Source organism: Apus apus, chromosome 7, assembly GCF_020740795.1.
Source record: "Apus apus isolate bApuApu2 chromosome 7, bApuApu2.pri.cur, whole genome shotgun sequence".
In the NCBI taxonomy this organism is placed as follows: Eukaryota; Metazoa; Chordata; class Aves; order Apodiformes; family Apodidae; genus Apus; species Apus apus.
In genome coordinates this window covers 14,015,539-14,039,840 of record NC_067288.1, presented here as the reverse complement: position 1 = coordinate 14,039,840, position 24,302 = coordinate 14,015,539, and the positions used below count along the sequence as shown (strand labels likewise).

Below are 24,302 nucleotides of genomic sequence, written 5' to 3'. Positions count from 1 at the left end.
CCGCTCGCGCCCCGCGCCTGCGCGCCGGCCCTCAGCGGGCGGGAGGGGCCTTCCGGGGGGGCGGGTGAGGCGCCCGGAGCGCAGCGGCGGCCGCGGCGGGGTCTGCGTGTCGGTCTGGCCGAGGGGTCGGTGGCCGCGGGGGTCGGTCCCATCGAGCGCCCTGAGGAGCGCCCGGGGTGTGCGTGGCTGTGCCGGGCGGCAGCGCCGCGGGTCGGTGACAGCCCCGCTGCGGCGGGGCCAGGCAGGGCTCCGCACCCGCGCCGGGCGTGAGCCTCTGCGGGGCACGGCGCGGTCTGAGCAGCAGGAGCTATTCAGCCGCTCTGCGGGCTTCGTGCAGTTAACGAAACCGAGTTCTGGTGATGATGCTTGTAAGTAACAAAGACAGGCTGAGATAAAAGGCCTAAAAAGGAACCCAAGTGCTTGTTTAGTTTGGCTATGTTTGCATTTCGATGGAACATAATGCCAGGGTGTCACTCCAGTTTGATACCGGCTGGTTTCAGTGGAGGCACGTCTGTGAAGCTCGAAGGATTACGGTTTGGGGATTTTTATTTTTTTTTTAAGATCAGGTGGCTTTCCAGAAGCCACACTCTGAAGGTTGAAGTCCTTCTGTATTGGAGATTGGAGGTGTTTTTTTTTCTCCCCTACCCCCCTTTTAAAAATAAATAAATAAATAAATTATATATATATATAACAACAGTTAAAGGGAGCAGTATGCCACAAATTGTAATTTTGCTGTCAGTACAGGAATCTGAATTGTGTTTCTAACAGATTTTCCTTCCCCAGGCTGCATGCTGCATTAATAGAAACAATTTGCATAACTTCTGTCAGCTTTCTGGTATAGAAGGTTAGTTTAAATGTTCTTTATATTTGTATTCCAGTTACTTTTCTGTATTGAAATGCTTTCATATATTTGAAATATTTTCCTCATTATATGAATACAGAGCATCTGAAAGTAAAATATACTGAAACAAATATCAATTTGCTTACAAAAGTAGTAATTTTGTATTCTTTAACATAAAAAAATCCAGAAGGTCTAACCTGGCTCAAAGGTTAACCATGCAAACCTATAGCTGGGTTGGGAAGGAGCATACACCTCCATGCACCTTCACAGGTTTGCCCATATTTACACTAGTCGTGAATTCTGTCCTCTGGGGTCTTTCTGATTGGCCTTCTGGCTTTCCAGGGAGGACTTTTCTTGTAGGGAAATTTAGTTTTTTATATTTTATATTTAAATAGCTTTGATGGTTATAATTCTATGGAACCAGGTTAAATTTGGGGATTGCAGAGGGTTTTCAAACAGTGCATAGCATAAATATTTCTGTCTAGTGGAAATTTATGGCAGTGAAAAAGCAAAGCTCCTTTTCAGCATTGTAGTTTGCTAATATTTACTGACCTTGGCTCTAGGAAAAGCATATAACGTAATGAAGTCTGGTTGGAGAACACACGAGCCTCTGTACTGCTTTTATGTCATGCATTTAATTCTCAGTAGCAGCCGGAACAGAGCAGAGCAGAGGGGATCTCAGCGGAGTTCTGTCGTTGGTCAAATCACCCCTGAAACGCAAGTTAATCTATCAGAGACAGAAAGGGGGATGTTTTTTCTGGCTGACGGTCAGTTGTATTTTTGCCGGTTATCTCATCCCGCTACTTCACATCTGCAAAATTATGAAACGTGTTTGATTTCCTGCGGTAATTCTGTAACGTCCAAAGAAAAATAAATTACCCTTCTGAATGAAATGCCACTGAATCGTCACTCCAGGTGGTCAGGGAATATGACTCTTCTCTCCCAGTTTCTGAACATCGGGAGTGGCAGAACTTGGCTGGTGCGAGGTCCCGGCGGTCCCCGCACTGCTGGGGGCTGCGAGGGCACCACCGGTGGCCTCGTACGGGGCTGTTTCCGCAGCTGCCCGGCCCGGGGCGGGGCGGGGGTCCCGGCACCGCCTCCCCCTGCCCGGCGCTGCCGCCGGGAGCTCCCCCCGCGGGGGCGGGCGCCGCCCGATTGGCCGCAGCGCGGGGGCCCGGGGAAGGTGCCGCGGCGGCTGGAGGCGGCGCGGTGACAGCCCGGTGACAGCCCGGTGGCAACCTGGTGACAACCCGCAGGATGGGCGGCAGAGTCGGCTTCTTCGAGGTGGGTGCGGGCAGCGCCGGGGGCGTGGGGCGGCCGGGGCGAGCCTGGGCTGGGCCCCGCAGCATCCTACCGCCGGCGGCCGGAGCTGCCCGGGGTCCCGGTGGACTCCTCTCTCCCCCTCCATCTGCAATGAAGCACCGGAGAGCCGGAGCCATCCGCTCCCGGATCTGCCAAGGCAAGTGACCGCCGCTGGAGTCAGGCGGAGCGCGCCGCGGGGGGCTCGCCGCTCGCCGAGGTTTCCTCGGGGCGAGAGGGCAGAAGTTGTTCCTGCTCAGTCAATACTTCCCTTTCCCGGACACGTTCCCCTGGCCGGTCTTTTCCCCGCGTCCCCGGTGGTCCTCGGAGGTGGCCCCAGAGGGATAAGGTGTCCCCGGTCTCCGGGCGGGCTCTCGGCGTGGGTCTGGCAGTGCATCCCAGCCGTCAGGACAGAGCGAGAGCGAGCAATTTTCTCGGTACCTTCTGTCCCCAACTTCTTGGAAGACGCTGTCACCAGCCGCTGTGCATGTCGCCGACAGCCGTCCGGCTCAGCCTACCGGCCCGGTGCAGCCGCACCCCCAGGGCGGCCGGGCTTGGCGGCTCGGAGCCAGCGAGGGAGCTGGTGCCCTGGCCCAGAGCACCGCTCCCGGCCCGGCCCCCGGCCCGGCTCACCTCCGTGGGGCAGCCCGCACCGGCCGGCGGGGAGGAGGGACGGCGGGCGAACGGCGCCCGCAGCCCCCGCCCCGGGCAGCTCCACCGGCCGCCGATGGCACGGCGTGTCCGAGTCTTGCGTGGGAAGGGAAAAACAGCCGGAAGGAGATTAGTACAGTGAGGTCCTTGTGTGCACAGAAAGTGCAAAATAACATCCACCCGGGGAGTGTGAAGGGCAATGATGTATCTGATCAGTTACATACAGGGCCACACCAGCGCTTTGCTAGAGTTAGACGGGCTAAGACAAAAATTCTTAGGAGTGGCTTGTATTACAAAAGCAGGTCGGTACCAGCTACATGGCAGCAATCATGAATGTCCTTCTGCAAGCTTACACTTCAGATTCTCCAGCACAAGATTAACCTAAAAATGAAGGCAGTCCACCCCCCCATGCAAAATACAGAACAATTGTTGCTAGAACATTAGAATCTAAAACTCTGAAAACCAGTTGCTCCTCTCATTACTTACTATGACCTAGAAGTTCAGAATTTGCCTTTCAGAGCTATAAAAGTGTTTTGGACGTCACTAACAATTCTGCAAAATAAGCCATCTGTGGCTGTGGTGGGCATGAGGCAGGCATCAGCCCCGAGCCTTTTCCTCTGCGGTGTCAATGTCCCTCTTTTTTATAGGAAAAATGCCAAGCTTTTCACTGCTTTCCTACCAGTGTCCCAAACTTTTGTGAGTTCCAAATGTAGGAACAGACATGTATTACCTTCTGAATGTCTTCAGTCATTTCATGGTCTGCAGGTTTGCTCATCTGCCTTCACTGAACTTCTCAATAGCACTTGTTACTATAAGACCTCAAAAGCACAGACATCATTATTGTTACTTGATTTTGTAGATGGAGAAACACAAGAATGTGGAAAGACCTGCTCCATCTTGCTAGGCAGAACGGTATCAGCAGATACAGGTCTTTGTGTCCTAAATCAAGACCCTGTGTCTAAGCAACACTAATCCAAGCTCAGAATGCCTCATGAATTTACATGCTAGCCTTCTATGTTTTAGACCTTTTCTCTGAACAGCAGATAATGGGTGGAACAGATTTGCCTAGATCATGCACCAGGTGTCTGAGCTGACACAGGGTGTAGGATGTGGACAAAGACAACCTTGGCAGTACTGAGCAGTGCTGTTGCATATCACTTTCTGCCATGTCCTCCCCACTGATCTGATCTCTTTTATAAATTCAGTTTACTTGAATTCTGATTCCATTTCCCTACCATGCATTCAAAACTGAGCTATCAAAAGAGCGAACTTAAGTGTCCCACCTCTTCCATGGCTTCCGGAGTCAGGGCAGAAATCTCTATGGGTGTTACAAACAGTAGCATTCCCTGTTTGAGGTACTGTTCCATGTACATCTCTAAACCATTTACCCTTTATTGCTTTTTAGGTGTGCTTCCTTGTCAGTATTATGAAGCCCTTTACAATCAACAAAGTGTTGCTGTATTTTTTAGAATATGACTGTTACAAGTATAGAAGAGGTTTATTGGTGGAATATTTCTTCCTGTTTTGTTGAATTTGTGCTTTTGATCGTGTATAGTACTCAATCAATTTCATAAGTTCCTGAGTATGTAGGAAGGTCCACTCCCTTACACGTGAATAAAATTACTCTTCAGTGAATGGACCTCCAAAAAGATCAGCAAGAACATCAGACTGACTGAAAGGCTTGTCAACCACTGGAACAGGCTCTCCAGGCAAGTGGTCAAGTCACCACCCCTGGAGATAATTAGAAAATGTGGTGCTTAGTGACATGGTTTCATGGAGAACTTGGTGGTGCTAGGTTTACAGTTGGACTCGATTATCTTAAAGGTAATTTCCAACCTAAATGATTCTATGGTTTTATGACTATGAGTGCTAAGAGGCTGGCTGTTAATTTCCTTCCTTTTCCTTATTAGAGTCTTCCTCAGTGCAGCTAAAGACAGGGACACTTAAAAAGTTACTATTAAGAAGCCAGTGAAAGGCAAGTTCAGTTTTGGAAGTACCTTTAACTCCTTATTTTGAATTTGGTGTGTTCAAACTTAGTACCAAGAATTATGAGCAACCACCTAATTAAGCCAAACTATGCTGAATCTAATGGATAGCAAAAATCCCAGAGTGGCTGCATGATTCCCCTCTACTTATGAGATGTCTGGATTGGAACTAATATGGCAAGTCAGGTTGCTGTACTTCTAGATCTGTCTCTCCTAGATTGCTGTCTTTACATTTCTTATTCTGTAATAATTCTGGAATAGGTCTTATTTACTTCATGTATTGGTATTTTTTTAATCTCACCTCAGCTTTTTTATTACTAATAGCTCAGGAGAAACTTAGCAAGAACAAGAAATATGTTTATACCTGAAAATACTGCACCTAATAATTTGAAGAGATCCACCTCTGAAAATTTAGAGATTTATGATAGAGACTTGTATCTAGATAATTAATGTTCCCTAGGAGTGCTCATTTCTCCAAATTGATTAGAGAACAACTCTTCTGACCTATTTTAGATGTGTTTCAGACTTTATGATACAGTTTATCCTAAAAGTGCCTGCTTTTCTCCTTTCCATACAAAGGATGTCTATGTGACATGCTCAGATGTAAATGTCTGTAGTAGAGAGCTCTGAAGTTAGGCTGATGAATTCTGCCCTTTCTTTCTATTTGACAGGTTTAGGTCTTCAAAAGCATTTCATATAGAGAAAATAGTATGCCTCTCTGACTTCCTAGAGGAAAGATGCTTGAACAAATATACTGCAGAAAATTACTATCATAAGAGTTGTACTTTTGCTTCCTTTACTGGTTTGGATGGAAAGTGCCTTTTGTGAGCAGTGATAACCAAAAATATTCTGGAGTCTTCACTCCCTGAGGATAGATGGAACTGACATATGCAGTGCAGTCTAAAAGCAATAATGTACTGGCCCCCCCTTCCTGGCATTTAAAGTTTCTCTCCCTTCTGATGGTGATGAAAACCCTTTGAATGCAAGTGGGGGGGCTGGCTGCTGCCTAGCTAGCATTGCTGAGATGTCACAGGTCCTGTTACAAAGGCTTCTCCTACTCAGAGCTATGCTGTCTAAAGCCTCAAAAAGTAAGAGCACTGAGAGCAAGTGCCAAAAGCAGGACTGCAGAGGATTTCAAGATTCTGTATCCTCCAAGAGTTGCTTAAGCAAGACAAGGCTGCACAAAAGATACATGAATGGTCATTTCAAGGGACACTGCTGAAAACTGCCCTGCTATTTGAAGACATCTCTGTTTTCACAAGCAACATGTATGATTATTGTCACAGAGAGAGATGAGATGATAGGGAAAAGCATTCTTTCTTTCTCTTCCTATCTCTTCCTATTCTTCCTATCTCTTCCTATCCCACTTCCCCACACACTTAACACTTTCTACACTCAGTTGTGCTGCTTCACTTAAAAAAACACAGTAATTTCTCCTTTTTCTGTATGGATAGTTAATGTCAGTATAAGGGCTCCAAACTTCCCAAGGCTTCCAGTCTTCTTGCCCAGTCAAAAGACAAGAGACCCATCCTTGACACCTCTGGGTTAAAAAAGTAAAAAAATAAAATAATAATAATAATAATAAAAAATCTCTCCTCTCAGTCACTTCAGTTCAATGTCAAAAGCATACACTGGATGTATATTTTGACATGCATACACCAAATGATCCCTGAAGAGTAGTTACGGAATGATAGGTACTGAAGTTCAACATTGCAAAGGTGCTGATGCAAAGAATTCAACGTAATTTGACAAATAATTTATAAATCTCTTCTACCTGAAATTTGTCATTGTAGAAAATAATCACGATAAACTGAAGCCCTGAGGCAATGAGTATTCTCTGGCACATGGAAAAGGGTATGCAGTGGTGTTGAAAAACCTGGATGTCTACTTAGTGTTGAGTCAAAGCTGGCTTGGGTGCTCAGATAAAGTCACTCCAGTCTGCTTCATAGTGACAGTGATACTCAGAGAATGATGCCACTCTCCAGTCTGCCTGGGAAATTGGCAACGTGAGGCTCTGCCTTAGCCAGGGTGAGTAAATACCCACAGAGTATTAACTAGTGCAGGTTCTTTCCCATCTTGTGTATCTTCCTGGAAGATGTCATGCTAGTAAAAGCTGGAAAGCTTTCATAGGCTTTCACAAGCCAGAATTCACTGTGAAAGCACAAATCTCTAACAGTTCTTCCATTTTGTGAAAAATTATCCAGCCTCCCACTCCAAGTGAACACACTATATTCTTGCCCTATTTTATTACTTTTTCTGGGTCACATGCTGTTGCCTGTATCAGAAAGAAAGATACTGTTCTAGGTGGATGCACACTAAGGGATGCTTACTTCAGGAGCAACACAGTATATCAGAAAAGTCTAAGGAGACATGGGAAATTTCTAATTCCATAAGAAAAAATAAAATGTTTAGAAAGATTTAATTAGGGCTGTGATAATTTCTGGATTTGTTTTAGTGTTAAATTCAAGGAATCAGACTTACAGAAGCACTCTAACAGTTCGGGGAGAATTAATTCATTCTGCATTGATCTTTCATGGCTGGTTGATTCCTAGCCTGTAAAATAAGCTTTTTTTTTTTACTGAGTAATTTCAAAATAAATCAATACAGTATATGCCTATGTCAGTGCTCAGAAAATCTCACTTACCTAGAGTTTACTGAATCTGCTGAGTACAAATGGCTGCAAATAAAACTTCCAAGATGCACAGGCATGATAAATATATATTTCCATAACAGTTACCACATATTTTTTGAAGATACATTGATCCTTAAGCACTTGATACGGCTTTAAACTGTGGGAATTTGATCTCCTATATTTTTGTAATCCTATTGAGAGACACCGTGTCTTAAAAATTGTCATTTAAACACTGTTTGCTCAACTGTTCTTCCCCATGAATAAGCTTCCCCCCCTTTTATTTTCCCCTTTTATTTTCTGAAGAAAAGTTAAACAGTTGAATGTACTTTTTTTTTCTGCTTATATTGTATATTGATCAACCTGTTCTAAATAATAAAATTTAAGAATTTTTCTGTTTTTAAAGAGACACTCTTTAACCCTTACAGACTGGAACAAATGTCCTTTGAACATTGAAGATACATATTTGAAGTCACTTATAAGAGTTTCATCATAGCTATCTTGCACAACTCTGCCTAGTGATTAAGTTCTACTCAAAGTAGTTTTAGAGAAGCTGCAATTTAAAATACCTTTAAAAATTAACCAAGTGAGTGGACTGTAAGTCATATTGCACGAGTGCAAGCCAAAGGTCAGTGTCCTATTGTGCTAAATGTTTTGAAAACACATAGAAATTAAAGTTCTCTGAGCCAAACAATTTATGTTTGAAAGGGATGATACACATCAATAAGTGTTCCAAGACCAGATTGCTGGGTATCAAAAAATTGCTGCCAACCAATACATTAACTGACTTGGTGCTGTGCCCGAAGAGTGGAAAGAGTGTTCAGTGCTACCTGGGCTCAGGAGACTAACCATTATGTTCTGAAAAAAATAACCTTTCTTGCTTTGGACCAGGCTTTTCTGTTCCTTATGCAGGGAACATCTAACCACTGGGGATGTTCTGATACAGCTAAGAGGCATGATAATCAGAGGAAAGAGTTACCTTGTTTTCACTCTGTCCTGGCACAAATTTCTATGTGCTGGAGTAGAATCTATAGCTGTGTTCCTACAACTGTCTTTCTAAAAAGGGAAAGAATGTTTTATATTAGTTTAGATCTTGAATTGAAGTTCAGGAATGGGTATCCAAAAAAGCAGAAACATTGAATAGCTTAGGTTTCAAGGGACTTCTGGAAGCCATGTAGCCCATCTCCTGCTCAAAGCAGATACAACTAGATAAAATGGCATTGGGAGTTGTCCAGTCTTAAGTACCTCCAAGGACAGAAATTAAACATCCTCTCTAGGCAACTTGTTCCAATGCTTGGCCCAGCTCATGGAGAAAAAATTTCCCTGTATCTGTTTGGATTTTCCCATATCGCAACTGGTGTCCATTGTCTCTCCATGTGCACCTTCAAGAAGAGTCTGAATCCGTCATTTCTATAGGCTCCCTTTAGGTATTTGAAGAAATGGGCCAGTACAGGCAGCTATGTCAGTTTTGGACTTCAAAGAGATTTACTGGAATGGAACCAAATAACAGTATAGAAGATCTTGGATGGTTGGTTTGTTTGTTTTCCAAACTGATTTCAAAGGTTCACAGAAATACCTACATTTCTGTACAGCCACTCCCATGAAAACCACAGAGCAAAACAAAATGTTCTATACTTGTCAGTCTGGCCTTGTGCAAAATGAGATTAATCCAATTAAAAGAGTGTAGGTGGCAGAAAGATATCCAAAACACTCTGTAGTTGGCCTGGAGATTTCTCTAACACAGCCACTGAAGGCCATAGACTAAAACTGCCCCTGGGGGATTCTGATCCAACACGTATACGCTGGGAGTGGGTATGGAACCAGAAGGAGACCACCAGAAGTGTGGGCACTGCTGCAGTCTGTAGGGCAGCCCAGTGGCACTAACTGATACAAGAGCTTTGAGATACAAAAACGGTTTCTATAATTCTTGTAGCAACTTAGCATCAGAAGGGACAAAAATGTTTCACAGCCCCCACAGTACTTGTTCTGTGGACTGCAAGAGTCAGAATGCTGTATTTCAAGAACAGTCCTCTTGGAAGGGAATCCACTTCATTTGCTTTCCGATGCTGTCCCACAAATAGGGACATTAAAAATTGCTATTTGTGTTGTTTCAAATATTAAAAAATTAAGAGTAAACATCCCAATAATCATATTCATTACATATCACAAAGGAGGAAAAGTGCCTACCTCCTTTGATGTCCCACTTGGAGTTTACAATGCACAAGTAGAAAATACCACTGCAGAGATAATCCTTGTGGAGATCAGATGTGATACTTCTGACTGGAAATGATCCAATAGAGAACAAACAATTTGGGACAAGTAAAAGAAGGAAATAAGATACTTTAACCAAGTGATCTCTTCAAAGTAATCCTATTAGAAAGATACTGGTCTGTGACTCCTATTTTTAGTAAGGAATCAAATTTAAAGTCTAATGTTAATCTGTCCCCTTGGCCAGTTAATACCAAACATAATTAATGCTAGACATTTATTTAAAACCAAGAAACTTTTTTGGTACTTAATAATGATAGTCCCAGTCATTTAATGTCAAGTCCTAAGTTTTGAACTTTTGCTCTTAGCTGTAGCACAAAGTTCCATTACAAAGTGTCTGATGAGAAAAAATGAAACTAAAACACCATGACTGTATTTTAGGTTTTGCTAGCCTGCTGCAACTGGGCTTTGAAATGTCTGGGGACTTTTCTGCTTGGCTATTGATTGAAATAACCTTTTGCTATTTGATCATGGAAATAAACTGCTCTTTCCTTTGCAGAGCCATAGCTAAACTGCTGCTTGGAATATAAAATTAGTATGTAGTTACTAGTACAGGTTATCTGAGAGGCAAGAGCAACACTGAATTATTCCAATAACAACATTGTAGGGATTTGTGAAGTCCCGATCTTAAGCTGCTTCTGTTCATTATGGCTGCCAATGTTTTCCACTCTCTTTACAACTCAAATACTCTGGGAACAATGCACACTAATCTTCAAGCTGCATGTAATCAGAGTATTTGCTCACGTGCATATACATGCACAATTAGTGTTTTTTTCTCAAACTGTCTTTCTAGTTTTACAAATAATAAAAATTCTGTTTCTTAGTGATTCCTGTGAAATTTCTCTATCACTTATTTGTTCCTTTTGCTGTAGCATAAGAAAATACCCCAGATCAATGTGTTTTAACCCATAAGTTAGCTACTTCTGCTTCTGAATATATCCAGGAAGACAATTTATTTGGCAAGAATATGAATTTTTTGCAAGTTGAGTGCAGTTCACAGAACAGAGAAAAATGGCATCTCACTCTAAACCATGATTATGAATTTGGGAATCAATCAAGTGTTTAGAGATTATTTAATCAATAATTAGTAATTATCATTTTGTGTCCTGTCAGGTGGAAATCCTTGATTTGAAGACAAAGAAACAGCTATGCTTCCTAGATAAGGTAAAACAAAAATCTGTTTCAAATGCTAGGTAACTATTTAAAAATAAATAACTTTTCTTAAGAAAACTTAGTGCTGATGAAGGGCATTTCATCCCTTGATAGCCTTTCTTTGGCCACTGAAGAAGCAACAATTATGCACAGTTCATACTGACTACAGAGTACTTAAATCCTTCTCCAGAAGGATCTTTTGGACAAAAAGCACAACTTCAGATACTTCATTAAGATGGTGCCAGTTCTGCCTTACTCACTCATAAGCCATCAAGCTGTCACTGCTGTTGTGGTAACTCTTTATCTCTTCTAGAGAAGCCTCTAAACAGATGCCACAAATTGTGCTCCCTTTTCCTGTACGAAGTGCTTTGAATCATCTGTACTGATCCTAGTCATCTGTAAGATAGTTATGTTATTACACTGTTTGAGTCACATTTCTACTTGTATAGTCTTACACCCAGTAGTTGTCTTTCAAAATATGCATCTTACATATACATTATTTTTTGTTGCCTAGGTGGAACCAAATGCCACAATTAGGGAGATCAGATTTATGTTCCATAAATTATGTGAGTATAACTTTTGCAGCAGTTCACATCACATCAGAACATCCAGAATATAAATAGGAGAAAATTACATAATTTGAAGCATGTGATGTACACACAATCATGCTAAGCAACCTGCACATGAATGCGGTCACAGTGAGATTTCAGTATCATTTTTTATACTGGCCTGATTCCCCTCTGTATTTTTTGGCTGCATAATTTCTCACAGATATTAATGTTGAATAAATATTCCTAAAAATCTTTAGCTAAACCTTACTTTATTGTGTTGCATTTATTATAATAGTGGATGATCTAAAACAAGCATTGTGTGTCACACAATTCTATGTGGTCTTACAGATCCTCAGTGGTATCCAGCAAGGCAGTCGATAAAACTTGATCCAAGTAAGTACTTGTGAGGAGTAGAGTAACAAAGCTCTGAGCAGGGGCCTGGCATAAAAAGTACCCTTTGCACGAGTATTTGCTCTTAAGAATTGAGTTTCCAGCTATCTTAATTAGGATTGTGAGAGATGAAGAGAATTAAGTAAAATTTTAATTCTTTGAAAGTACTGAACAGAGTTCCATCCATGTAACTGGTGCTTGGTAATTAACTCAGGAGCCTGCACATTGTTCCAATGCACTTTCTAACTACTGAGCACTTTTGCTTTGAAGACAAGCAGCACAGAATCTAACAGTAATTTCCCTTAGCTGGAATGAAATGATCTCCACAGTGATGCTCTGCTGGGAGTACTAAAATGGGCTACATGTTAGAGCTATCAGTTCACATAATCTTGTGCTCTCAGACAGGAATTACATACAGTTCTTTTGAGGTAAGCCAATGCAAAACACATTGCCATGGATGCAGGATTTGCTGACAAAGTTGATGCCAGGTGGCTGACTTAATGCAGTTGTAGATGTTGCTACTAGAAGCCTCTTAGTACATGGCCTAGATGCACAAAAGAAAGTCTAATAGCCAAACTGTGTTAATTCGTCATAGTTTTCAGGATAAAAGGTAGCAGTTTCTTCTTTTGTTTCCATTAAGCAAAATTTTATTTAAACAGTCCCTTAAAATTATGCTGGTGAACATTAGTTCACTGTGTAGAATCTGTCCATGGAAAACAGGCATATGAGTATCTTCAAAGATCTACCTTGTCAGATTCCTCCATGGACTTTTGCGGTGAGACCTACCGTGAGAAAATGCTGGCTTTCTGGAGCATCTAGGCATTAAAAACTTCAGCACTAGCACAAGTCCTGTGGAATCACCTCCTAGGTAGCTGGTTGGGGAAAAAGGAGGCAATGAAAACCTCTGTAGGAGAGCATTCCAAACTCATCTTATCCTAGTTTCTGTTTGTCTGATGATGAGCAATAAAAAGAGGAGAGAGATGGAGGTGCAGCTGACTAAGGGGCCAGTGTACTGTGTTGAAGGGCAGTGACCCAGCAGCAAATGCTGCTGTAGCAGTGATGAGCCAAGTCAACTAGAGTAGGCAGGCACACAGGACTGATAGTTCTCCTTGGTGAGAACAGAGGGTCCAGGCTTACATGTAGTTACAGGGATAAATCAAAGTGAAATATAAACATTCTTAGTTTGTTTATTGAGATTCCAAGAAACTTAGGTCTCATCAAAGAATCTCACAGATTAGTTAAAGCACAGTATAAAGCTAGTATGCTACCAAAGTTGATTGGAATTTCACTGAGATGTAATTCTTTCCTTCTCAGAAGGAAAGTCCCTGAGGGATGAGGAAATCCTGCAGCATCTCCCTGTTGGCACAACTGCTACCTTATACTTTAAAGATTTAGGGCCACAGATAGGATGGACTACGGTGAGCTATGCTTCAAGTCTGAGCCATTTTGATGGCTATTTTTCCATAATTAATGCTTACATCATGTTTTGTCTCTTCAGTATTTCTGCATGATGCCTCCTCTAATAGTGAATGCAGGCAGTGAATCCTCATTGCTTCAGTTCATTTAATCAGGGAAAGTAGTGACAGAATATTCTGAATGCCTGGAAGAGCAGCTGATGAAAACTTGCTTTGGAGTAGGTTGGCTCAACTGAATCAAGGTGCAGGTTCTCAAATTAATTTAGATGTCTACTGCAAAGTCACTAGGAATTAGATGTCTAAATGCCTTTAAGGATCTGGTTCACAGGGCCCTTGTAACTCTCCTGACAAAGATCAGGATTATACACCTGTGAGTTTGTCCGGCAAAGAGACATGTGGGCAACTTCACATGTCAGTAATTTAAGTGACTACAGCAGGAAAATGCATGAAAAAATCAGTTAGCTGTCTGCATGAGGCTGTGACCCAGGGTGCTAGTGGCAGCCTAATGACAGTGTTTGTTTCTGCAGAATTAGTAGCCATCCACAAAGACCTTGCACGTTTACTATCTTAGCTTAAATACAACTTCTGTCACATCTCATTCAGCAGGCAACTCAGCCCTGCTATTTATGCAGTGGCGTGACCAATGACCTTTCCAGTTCTTCATAAAGTCCATGATGCACATATTATACTCATTCTAATGAAACAACAGCTTGAAGGGTAAAGTACCCCTTACCTTTAAGGCATACTTAACATTTCTTAGCTATGAGACCTTCATAAAATCTTGTGCTAATGACAAATAGTGAAGATGATATTCATAGGAGGTAAAATTAAAAAGTCAAATATTCTGCAAGACCAAATCTTCACATCATTACTTTAGGTGAAATGCTGATAAATCAGGCAGCTATTACACAATCAAAAAAAAAAAAAAAAGACAGACAAAAACTTCTAATGGCAATGTAGACTCCAAGACACACATGCATTAATATATACCAGAATGCCACAGTGCAGAGTAACACCAGACTTCTACCATTCCATAATCTTTCCTTTACATTCTGCATTCTCTGCCTGTCAAGCTACTTCATTAAATGTAAGTCACAAAATACTTCAGTTTTATCAAATCAAAATGGCAATCTACAATCAAATCCAATCTTCACCAGAGAAAATGATCATTTTTACAGAAGTCCGTAACAACTTTTCTCAGTGTTAAAATAACTCTAAACACATTAGAAAACAGTGGTTCCTGGTTGGTGTGTTTTTGTTGTGGGGTGTTTTTTTTTTTAGTGTTTTATCTTTTTTTTTTGACAGAAGTACAATCCTTCTTTCTTCATACACGAGGTATGGGCCTACCTTCCTCACTTATAGAAGTATGGAAAATTCAACTCTTAGTGTTTAGTCGGAAATTAACTCAGTTTAAAGTTATGTTTCCAAGTTTTCCAAGAAATACATGTCTATCTGAAATTAAATCAAGTTAGATAAGAGTGTATTTGGCTTTCTCTGTCTCCTTTTTTTTCCTTTCTACAAGAGATTGTTTGAATGAACTGATTGTGTCCCATGACATCTGCTGTGCTAACTGTTCATACAGATGGGGTCACCTGTGAGCACTTACAAGCTTAAACAAAATTCATTCATTACAAACCTTATATTTTTCAAGATAAATTCTTCACCAAATTTCATTTTATCCCAAAATAAAGCAACAGCTTTTGAAGGCAAGAGGAGGATGAGAGCTGCATAAATGTAATGTGTGCATATTTCTCATGATATCTGGACTGCCATTATGATCTTTTGATACCCCTACTGTGTCAGCTGCACTGGCCATGGCTGTTTGTATGCAACAGAGGCAAATGCATTGCAGAACATTTACCTGCATGTCTGTGAGTTTCACAGCCCAAGCCCAAACCTGGTTGTCCCTTCCTGCCTCTGCAAATGCCATGCTGGGGCAGTGGAGTTGTTTATCCCTCTGCATTAGTTATCACAAACCAAAGCAAACCCACCACCTAATTCAGCTGTCTAATTACTTTTTCTCTTTTTGCAGGTATTTTTGATAGAATATACAGGCCCATTGTTCATCTATTTTCTGTTTTATTTCCGCATGCCTTTTGTCTATGGACTGGATGAGAGGTTTACATCAAGTCCGCATCCAGTAGTTAAGTAAGTTCATTTGCAGGCTTGAGCAATATTTCTTGTTAGCATTGTAGTCTTATTCCAAATGTCTTGCTGCACTTTTTTTTTTAAGCACTCTTAAATGCTTTTGTCTTGCTGTTTCTAGCTTGGCATGTATCTGCCATTCTTTCCACTACATCAAAAGGTTGATTGAAACAGTATTTGTTCATCGATTCTCCCATGGGACTATGCCACTGAGGAATATTGTGAAGGTAAATTTTGTCAGAATCTACCCATAGCTTCCCTTACAAATCCAACCTAGCCAACCTATGCTCTGCCACTGCAGCACAGATTTTTTGGTGTGGCTTTTATAATAATGCACAACAAATGTTACCATAAAGCTGTAGTTCTTTCTAAAGACTTCTTAAGGTTGCTGCTGTATGAGACACATGTTGCCATACTGTTATGCATGTTATAGTATTCTCATTGCTCTTTTAGATTTTTAAACCTCGAACATACCCTTCCTTCTCACTCAGATAGCTCCTTGGGCATGAAGGCTTTACTAACAATCCTAATTTTAAAGGTAGCACAGGCAGGCACAATGTTGGGAGGGTTGTTTTGTTTTGTTTTTTTAAGAATTATTTTTTGTAACAGTGATTTTACTACTTCTTTGCCCCTAACACTGTCTTTGCTGTTAAGCAATAGTTAATTTACCTTTGAACAAGTGCAAAGCAGTTTGGTTGTTCTGCACTTTCTTCTCCTGCAGGAGCACTCCATCATGTCACTAGTGCTGCTGTGGCATAGAGATGCAGACCCTCTGTTTCCTAGATGCCTGCAAAGTAGTACAGTGTACTGCATGGGCTGTAGTTATTTTACAAAGGCTTGCAACAGAGACACAGTGACATTCAAAAATGTTTTACATTTAGGAAGGCAGGAGATTATTGCCTACAACTGGAAAAGTCTACAGTACAGTATCGGCATTTCTGGCAGGAATACTCCCAGCAGCTGATGCTCTACCTTGTGGCAAACTCCTTATAGCTGTGCAGTGGCTCTGGTGATAGCTTCATGCTTTCTAAACAGGAGGGACTGTGGCTGAGCAGTGGGCCTCAGAGAAAGTGTTGTTAAGAGGCCAGCAGATCTCTTAAAGACTTGTTTCTTGACACAACAGCAGCTAATACATGTTAAAACAGCAGATAAATTAGCAACTTTACCTTGAAAAAGAATATGTACAATGTGATAAATCTTAATTTTCTCATTGCCACTTCTGATGACTACTCATTCCTTTCAGACCACACAAACCTTTGTTGCTAAAATTGACAATTGTACCAGTAATTTTGATCACTTCTACTCTTACACCTTCTCAGGTTGATGGCACTTGCTTTCATTTGTAATGTCGCTCTCAGTTCATCTGGTTGCTTAGCAGTGCTTGGGTTTGATTTGCTTTTATAATTTCATTGACTTTGGTGGTGTTACTCCAAAATTGTCCAGTGAGAAAAATATCACATCCTCTTCCCTTTTTTCTCTCACATACAGATGGTAGATAAAGCCTCTTACTTTAAGCATTTGATCACTTACTTGGGAGATCTAGCTGGCTGATTTGCTAAGCACAATGTAAAGCGCTTTAACAAGAGACACTTCAGTCTCAATAAGCAGAGATCTGAGACAGGAATGGATCAGATTTCTGATTTTCATCCTTTGTTCAGCACATGGCAATAGGAATACATGATGCTGTAAAACACAGCAGGGACTCACCAAAAGCAGTTCATGCTATATACTAACACAGTAGAATTCTTTAAGATACATGACTTTCTAGGCAATGGAAAGTAGAATACCTGATTTATCTAGACTTAGTGCTAACAACTGGCTTGGGTGATAGGGATTAATAGGAAAAAAAGTGTTCTGAAAGGGAACTAACTGAAGGAAAGATGATTGTGGTTGTGCCAGAAAGGGATCTGTCAGACCTTTAATAATAGGGAGGTTCCAGAGGGATTCCTCAAAGACTGGTCTTATGCCTGGTCTTAGTGAATATTTTCATGAGTGAAAAAAGAGATCTTGTCAGTTTCTATAAAGAACTCTGCTGGAATGGAAACTCTAGATCTAAAGAAATACCATTTTAACCGTAAGACAATAGAACAGGACAAATAGAGGGGTACATGCTGGCCAAGAATAAACATAGGCGGGGCATTAAGAAATAGTTTTGATCATCATAGAGACCGTCAATTGCACTAGAGAAGACAATAATCCTAATCATAACTTTGTAAATTTAGGAATAATTTATTTTGGAATCCCTGCAATATCTGGACTTGATTCACAACATCTTTTTACAAGAGACTGTTGTAAAGTTTTACTATTCACCTGAAATATGAAAGATTCACAGAAAATGTATGAAGTCTGCATGTACCCTGCTGTTCCTATCTGAACCTTACTGAAGGCTTTTATATGAGCAATAAGGCTTCTAGTGGCAGCTGGATATTTGTAGTGTTACTGCTAAGTACCTTAGCAGTGGCAGACTCCACTCATCTTAAAGCTCCTTTTCTTATAACTGAGAAATACTCTTACAGTAAATCATGTTCTTTGGATGAATAGTACTTGTTCAGTTTAATTACAACATGTATTGTTGGGAGCTGAGCCATGATAATTTATTAATTTTATTTTACTGAAATCCATTGTCATCCTGTGCCAAGCCCCAAAAATAGGGAAAAGGCTTTTCATAAGATGCAATTCCAAGATTACAAGAAATTGCTTGCACCTAGGTTTGTACAGCAGCTAGTAAATTGTAGGAGATGATGGAGGAAGCTAGTTTTAGGGAGGAAGCAGCAGTTTATTGATAGGACACTAACTAGCTTATTGTTCCTTGGAGTTAATCTTCTGGGTCTGCTACTTTTCCTGGGGAAAAGGAATGTCATCACAGGGAAGTTACTAAATCTCTCTACCCTTTTTTTCCCCACTTGATCTGTAACTGTGGTTAATAATTTGCTCTTTCTCATTGGTTATCTATTTATATAAAGTCTCAGAGCAAGGACATACTACGTGCTTGTATTACAGCATACCCAAAAGGGTGCCCCTTTTATCTGAGGTCTCTGGGCACTTCAGTGATTCAATTAACTCTGAAAAGAAATCAGATATGCAACTAAATGTTTGATACAGCTGCTTGCAGCAGATGGGGGGGCTTACCCTTCACCAGCATTTTCAGAAAAAATGCACTGTCAGACAATGCAGTCAGCTAGAGTGGGTTGCAGATGCTGAGCTAATCACTTTTCGGGGTATTATTGCTAGAAATGCAGTTCTGGTATATATAGGAGAAAAAGGCTGCACAATTAAAGAAAAAAAAAAAAGTTAAACCAGGCAGGAAAGGAAAGAATGCAGCCTTGAATAAGGATTTTGTCTGTGTGAGCAGGAAAGGAAAGCTGTGAAGGAGAAAGCAAAAAAACCTAGACATGTCTAAGGTATGTGAACCTATTGGAAGGCCAAGGAAAAAGCATCACCAGAAAGAGTGAAAATAGGAGGGAAGGGGAAGGAAAAGAACAGAAGTGGTGAAAGGAAGATAAAGAATGCCATTTTGGTCTTGCTGAAGTCCAGGTGGTAACAAAACATGCCCTAAAACCTTAAAAACTGAGGCACTAGGTTTGATAAAGGAAGAAATCACACCTGATGAGAGGCAAATTTATGAGTTACTGACAAGGGTTACAGTCTGTCTGCAAGAGAGTGGCACCTAGAGGTGAGAGCATTGAGGAAGAAGAGGAATGGGCCAAGAAAAGGCCTCTTTCCTACCTACAGATATCTGAGAAGGAAGAATATAACCTGTCACCAAGATCCTGAAGCAGCAATCAGCATCAGAAGAAAAAACACAACAGGCAGAGCCAGGAAAATCAAACAGGAGATAGAGATTGTTGTTGTATGTAGGTTTTTTTTTATGGATGAAACCTTTGAACAAGTCCTGAGATTGGTCAGGAATGAGTCAGTACATCCATTAGTGACAGATATGTCACCAGAGTTTAGAGAATTGAAGCTGGATCACAGAAAGCCAAGGACAGCACCTAAAAGGACAAACTAAAGATTTGACAATGAAAGGTCAGAGGGAAGTGTCAGGCATGATGACTTTAGGGAAGAAAAGTGAAAGCATGGGAAAGGAAGAAAACTAATGGGGTGAAGAGGAAAGGCAAGAGATTGGGCAATACAAATAGGCAGGGAAGAGAGCACAATGCCTAAATCTGGTTTCATGAAGTCTCAGGGGTTAGAAAAACAAGTCTCTCTTTAACACACAGTCTGTATGGTACTTCATATTTGGCCAAATGGCAAGCCAGACAACATAAAGTTGTTTAAATAGTATTATCGTATTTTCTAAAACTGTTTATAAACTTAACAGCTCCAAGATACCTGAGTGGAAATCTTATTCTATGAGCACTATTTCCTTCCTGTTAATTCCTGTTGTCTGCTCCCACCTTACCACAGTTAGTATTGTCATTTTTTGTTGTATTGATCAGCTCTATTCATTGTTATCTGCAGTCCTTGTGGGGAATACTGGCCTAGAAGACTGTACTAAAACAAACAAACAAAATTCCCTGTTTTCCAGAACTGCTTGTATTACTGGGGATTTGCAGCTTGGCTTGCTTATTACATCAATCATCCTCTTTACACTCCTCCTTGTAAGTAGCAAAACAGCCCTCAATGTGATTTAAGTACATACATATTTGTCTATTAGTATTAATCACATGTAAAACCCTTTTTTTTTTTTTTAGCTTATGGGAAAAAACAGATAAATTTTGCTGTGATCATGTTTCTGGTAGGTTTGTTGCTTTTCTATAAAATGTGAAAACATGTTGCTTTATTTCTTATGTAGTATAAGTGGAGGAGTGAGTAGGATGTGCAGATACTCAAAACTTGAACACTTGGGACATACTCCTATAGCTGAGCACTGGCACACAGAACAGATAAATCTGTCTGTTTTTAATGTGATCTTGTGCACAAGGGAAGATTTTGATTCAGTATCCCTTTGGAGATTGGGATATCTGTCTGCTGGGATGATCTGTCATAATCTGTAAAAGAATCCTAGAACTACCAGTTTGTGACACTGTGTTGAAAAGCCAGTGAGTTTGTTCGTTCTGTGAGCAGTTTATTCAGTATTAAGAATCACAACAGGTCATAAACTCAGAGAAGTGGTCAACTAAGAAAGTATGTTGATGATAATTTCCAAGGACAGAGGTTCATTTTGCTGGGCTTCAGAAATTTTGTACAGCTTTTCTACAAAGCAAAATTCTGTCTGCTCATTCTCACAGTTTCTAGGAACACTTCATACATGCAGAAGCTTTAATAGTTGTGCTTTGCAGACTCTGGAGACTGTCTGTATTAATGGGTCATTTCAATATCCTTTCTGCATAATTGATTGGGGAGCATTATTTTAAATCAGTGGAGGAAGCTAGGTCAATTACATTTAATGATTCATATCAATTATACTCTAAGAAGAAAACTTACTCAGAGTCCAACCCATATCTTCCTTGGGACTTTAATAACTTCTGAGAAACCAAGAAGAATCTAAAGTAACTTTGGGGTGTTTTTAAAGACATAAAAATAACCAAAATATAAAGCAAGTATCTCCTGGACTTAGTTTTATCCCCTTTGGTTTACTGCCTTTAGATATCAGGGGGCTTTTGTAAGAAGTAAATTTGATCTTTTGGACACTGTGTCCACACTTGCTGGCAAATATAATAATTATATGAGTATTATATAGAATAATGTTTAAACAAAGACATTCCATCCTTCTGTCAGACACCAATCATGGTTAAGGATATTTATTATGTATATAATAGATTATTATTTTTTTTAAGTACCTCAGGAAATAACAAAAGAAAGAAGAGTAAATAGAAGGGAAACACATTTTTAACTCTGTCATGCTTTTTCTTGCAGCTGTGTGAAGCTGGAAATTTTTCCATTCATGTTGCACTCAGTGACCTCCGGAGAAGTGGTAAAAATTGCATAATAATTTTTCACTTTTGTGCAGCCATTCACTGCTTCTACAGTTACTCTGCCTCATGAAAGACCTGATCCTGAGGGGCACTGATACCACCAGCTGGCTGCTGTGGGTTGCTCAACACTGTAAAGGCTGGATTCCAGGGGAGATAGGACAGTGCAAAGAAACCAGACTGTTAAAAAACACGTGTTATCTTACTGGAATTTTTACTGGTTAGGGCCAAATTGTTTGGGGGGGAGCAGTTATATTAGTTGCACTGGTCATGCAAAAGGAAACAGTGCTAGTAGAAGCTATGCTTTGGTGAGCAAAGGAAAGTAATTTCACTGGCTTCTACAGGAGCACAAGATCTCTGTGCAGTCCAGGGCTCCTTCGGCACAAGCAAAAAATCTTACAGCTGTCTACTATGAATGCTAAAATACCATTCTGTGACAATCTGAGAAAATCCTTAACTTCTAAATCTAAAACTTGAGGTACCCTCTTGTTACAGGACTATGATCAAAGGCATATGTCAATGACATTCTAATGCCTTGAACATTTCCTCACAATTATCCTATTCCTTTTTTGTGGGTTCAGAGGACATCCTGTTTTCCCACATTCTGCTTGTCCCTCTGACACTGATGAGACACAGAAGTAGGAAGAGCTGGGTTGTCTTTATAGTAAACAATATATTTAGGAGTGTGAATATTTTGTGATTTGTCTTCTAATCTATAGGATCCAAACTCCGTAAGATCCCATATCCAACGAAGAATCCTTTCACATGGCTGTTTGTCTTTGTATCTTGCCCTAACTATACATATGAGGTATGTATTTTCAAACAAGATGTTATGATTTTAGTTTTGCTGAATATATTTACATTTATTTGGGAATGTTATATATGGAAGAGACCTCTGAAAAAGTTCAGATCAATACATTTCCCCTTCCCCCCTAAATCCCATGAAATGAGATTGCCAACAGGAACTTGTCTGTTTTTCCTCTCCTCCCTTGAGGCAGTACTTATGGGGCTAGCCTTAAAGTGACAGCGCAGCCCCTGCACCTGTGCTTCAGTGTGGCTGCTAGACAAGGCAGATACACTTTCAAGCAGTGCAAATTTTGCAGACAGGAACATGGAGATTCCCACTAACTGTATGTTGCAGTGAGGGGATGGGGGCATCTGGGGGATTTATAATATAAGAGAGCCCAGGAATATCACAGTACACAGGAAGATAAGTGAGCAGATGAATAGAAGATCTTGTGGTAGAGAAAAAAAGGAAATAGACCTAGGTTGTCTTCTCCATTTTCTTAAGTTACACAGTTGCTTATGTTGGTGGTGACTGCTTTAAAAGCTTGAATAAGTTTATTGTTTCATATTCCTTAATCAGAAGCCACATTCCAGACTTCATTCAAAAGCAGTTAAAACCAGTACAACTCTGTAAAATTCAGTCTTGCACAGAGGACAAGGCCAGATTTTTACTTCAGTGGAGATTAACAGATGTTGATGAGAACAGCATTTGGCCGCAGGCTACAGGAAGTTGCTGTTCCTAGCATCGATGGAGTGACAAACACATATCAGGCAGAGAAATGGGAAGGGCACTGTATTGTAAAGTTTAAAATTTTGTCATGATGGTAACTATAGAAGCAAACACAAAGGTTTGGTTTGTGATAAGGCACTGTTCACTTTTTTGGCTAAAGATTATTAACACTAGAAATGGATCTGGCTGACCTTGGCTTTTTATTTACCTATACTAGGACAAAGTTATTTTTGATCAATAGAGACATAAATGCAAATGCTGTCACCAGAAATATTTTAAATTTCCTTGGCCAAAACAGGTGGGGACCTGGATCAGTTTCACTATCATGACTCAGTGTGTTCCAGGTGAGTAATATTTTGGTACTTCACCCTGATATCAGTAACAAGAGTAGGGTTTAAACCTGACAATGAAACGTATTTTTTTCTCCCTTCTTTTCAGTGGGGCTTTTCACCTTGCTTTGCTTCATTCAGATGACAATCTGGGCAAAGGATAAACACTGCACCTACGTACGAGAATTCAAGGATTATCCAAGTCTTCGAATGCCAATTATTCCCTTTTTGTTATAAAAAAAAAAGAAAAAAAAGAAAAAAAAGAAAGAGGTTTAACTTGAACATTGCATGGAACTTCAAGAAGGAAAAGCTCATAAACCTCCTGCCAAATAAGTGAACTAATTTAAAGGATTTTGGTGCATGTTGAATCTCCACTGCTAAGGAAAACTGTATGCACTTGAAAGCTACACTTCCTTACATTCAAGAATTCTCAGCTCAGAGCACTTTAAAAAAATAAGGCTTCATTGCACAGCTGGTAGTCAAAAGCCACCGCAGTTCACTGTAACCTGATTGACTAAGGTTTTCCTGTGCTAGTCTATTTAGATTGATGGATCAGAGACACTGAGAAGCCTGTGCTGAAAAGCAGCTCCAGATTTAGCAGTGGCATTCTGCAAGGCATAAGTACATTGGAATGAGGACATACTAGCTAACTACTAGAGAGCTCAGCCAGCATGGCCAGCTGGCCTGAAGACAGTTGCATGATGTGCCTTCTTTGACTTGAAGAAGAGAATGTGCTGCCTGGAGGCAGGTGCTTTGGAACAAATAACACTACCAAAGAATATGAATGTTTCCTGGAATAAAGAAATAGGCAATATCTCAATACCTGATTTGGGTCTAACCCCTAATTTTCCAAAAGAATATGAAGTAAGAAATATTTCTAATATTTCTGGGTGTAACATTCTGCATTGTTGGGGTTTTTTTGTTTGTTTTTAGTATTCTTCATTAGGAAATTGCATATTAGTAAATAAGGTTCAGAAGATCTGATCTGTGTTGCATCTGTGATATTTGGTTTGTTTTCATATAACAAGTCCATGTGATACTAAAGGACCTTTTATCTAGCATTTTATGTCAGAATTATATGAATAACATTCAATACACTTGTAAATACATGAAGTGACTTCTAGTCTTCAGAACGCTAGCTCCCTTCCTATTTTCAAAGCCAGGGAGAAAAATCAGCTACATTTTGGACTTCCTGTGTTTTCCTTTTCACAAGATG

General features: G+C 40.5%; 2 protein-coding genes across 6 annotated transcripts; one reads left to right on the top strand and one right to left on the bottom strand.

Moving 5' to 3' along the window:
- The first annotated feature begins 73 nt into the window (after window positions 1-73).
- On the top strand, window positions 74-24,070 carry TECR (trans-2,3-enoyl-CoA reductase). 5 transcript variants are annotated; one of them, XM_051624320.1, is made up of 14 exons: window positions 74-368; window positions 784-844; window positions 10,787-10,837; window positions 11,340-11,391; window positions 11,725-11,769; window positions 13,081-13,184; window positions 15,214-15,329; window positions 15,448-15,553; window positions 19,855-19,927; window positions 20,021-20,064; window positions 21,186-21,243; window positions 21,961-22,049; window positions 23,056-23,101; window positions 23,196-24,070. In XM_051624320.1, exons 4-14 carry the CDS (start codon window positions 11,376-11,378, stop codon window positions 23,321-23,323), a joined length of 825 nt encoding a protein of 274 aa, XP_051480280.1. In that variant the 5' UTR covers window positions 74-368; window positions 784-844; window positions 10,787-10,837; window positions 11,340-11,375; the 3' UTR covers window positions 23,324-24,070. The 5 variants fall into 5 exon arrangements, with proteins under 5 accessions (XP_051480280.1, XP_051480278.1, XP_051480279.1 ...); XM_051624318.1 differs by lacking the exon at window positions 784-844; XM_051624319.1 differs by having other exon boundaries at window positions 74-844.
- On the bottom strand, window positions 1,458-2,692 carry LOC127386807 (translation initiation factor IF-2-like). The gene is made up of 2 exons (XM_051624323.1): window positions 1,721-2,692; window positions 1,458-1,551 (listed from the first exon to the last, which is right to left on the bottom strand). Exons 1-2 carry the CDS (start codon window positions 2,278-2,280, stop codon window positions 1,476-1,478), a joined length of 636 nt encoding a protein of 211 aa, XP_051480283.1. The 5' UTR covers window positions 2,281-2,692; the 3' UTR covers window positions 1,458-1,475.
- Window positions 24,071-24,302: the final 232 nt, after the last annotated feature.

What these genes read in the sequence shown, in the direction of transcription:
- TECR (XM_051624317.1), top strand. Translation starts at nt 2,099, where the DNA reads ATGGGCGGCAGAGTCGGCTTCTTCGAG. An exon ending in AGCTATGCTTCCTAGATAAG is followed by an intron (nt 10,838 to 11,339) that starts GTAAAACAAAAA and finishes TTTGTTGCCTAG; the next exon opens with GTGGAACCAAATGCCACAAT. An exon ending in CAGTGACCTCCGGAGAAGTG is followed by an intron (nt 21,244 to 21,960) that starts GTAAAAATTGCA and finishes TCTAATCTATAG; the next exon opens with GATCCAAACTCCGTAAGATC.
- LOC127386807 (XM_051624323.1), bottom strand. Translation starts at nt 2,280, where the DNA reads ATGGCTCCGGCTCTCCGGTGCTTCATTGCAGATGGAGGGGGAGAGAGG. An exon ending in GTGGCATTTCATTCAGAAGG is followed by an intron (nt 1,552 to 1,720) that starts GTAATTTATTTT and finishes CTTGCGTTTCAG; the next exon opens with GGGTGATTTGACCAACGACA.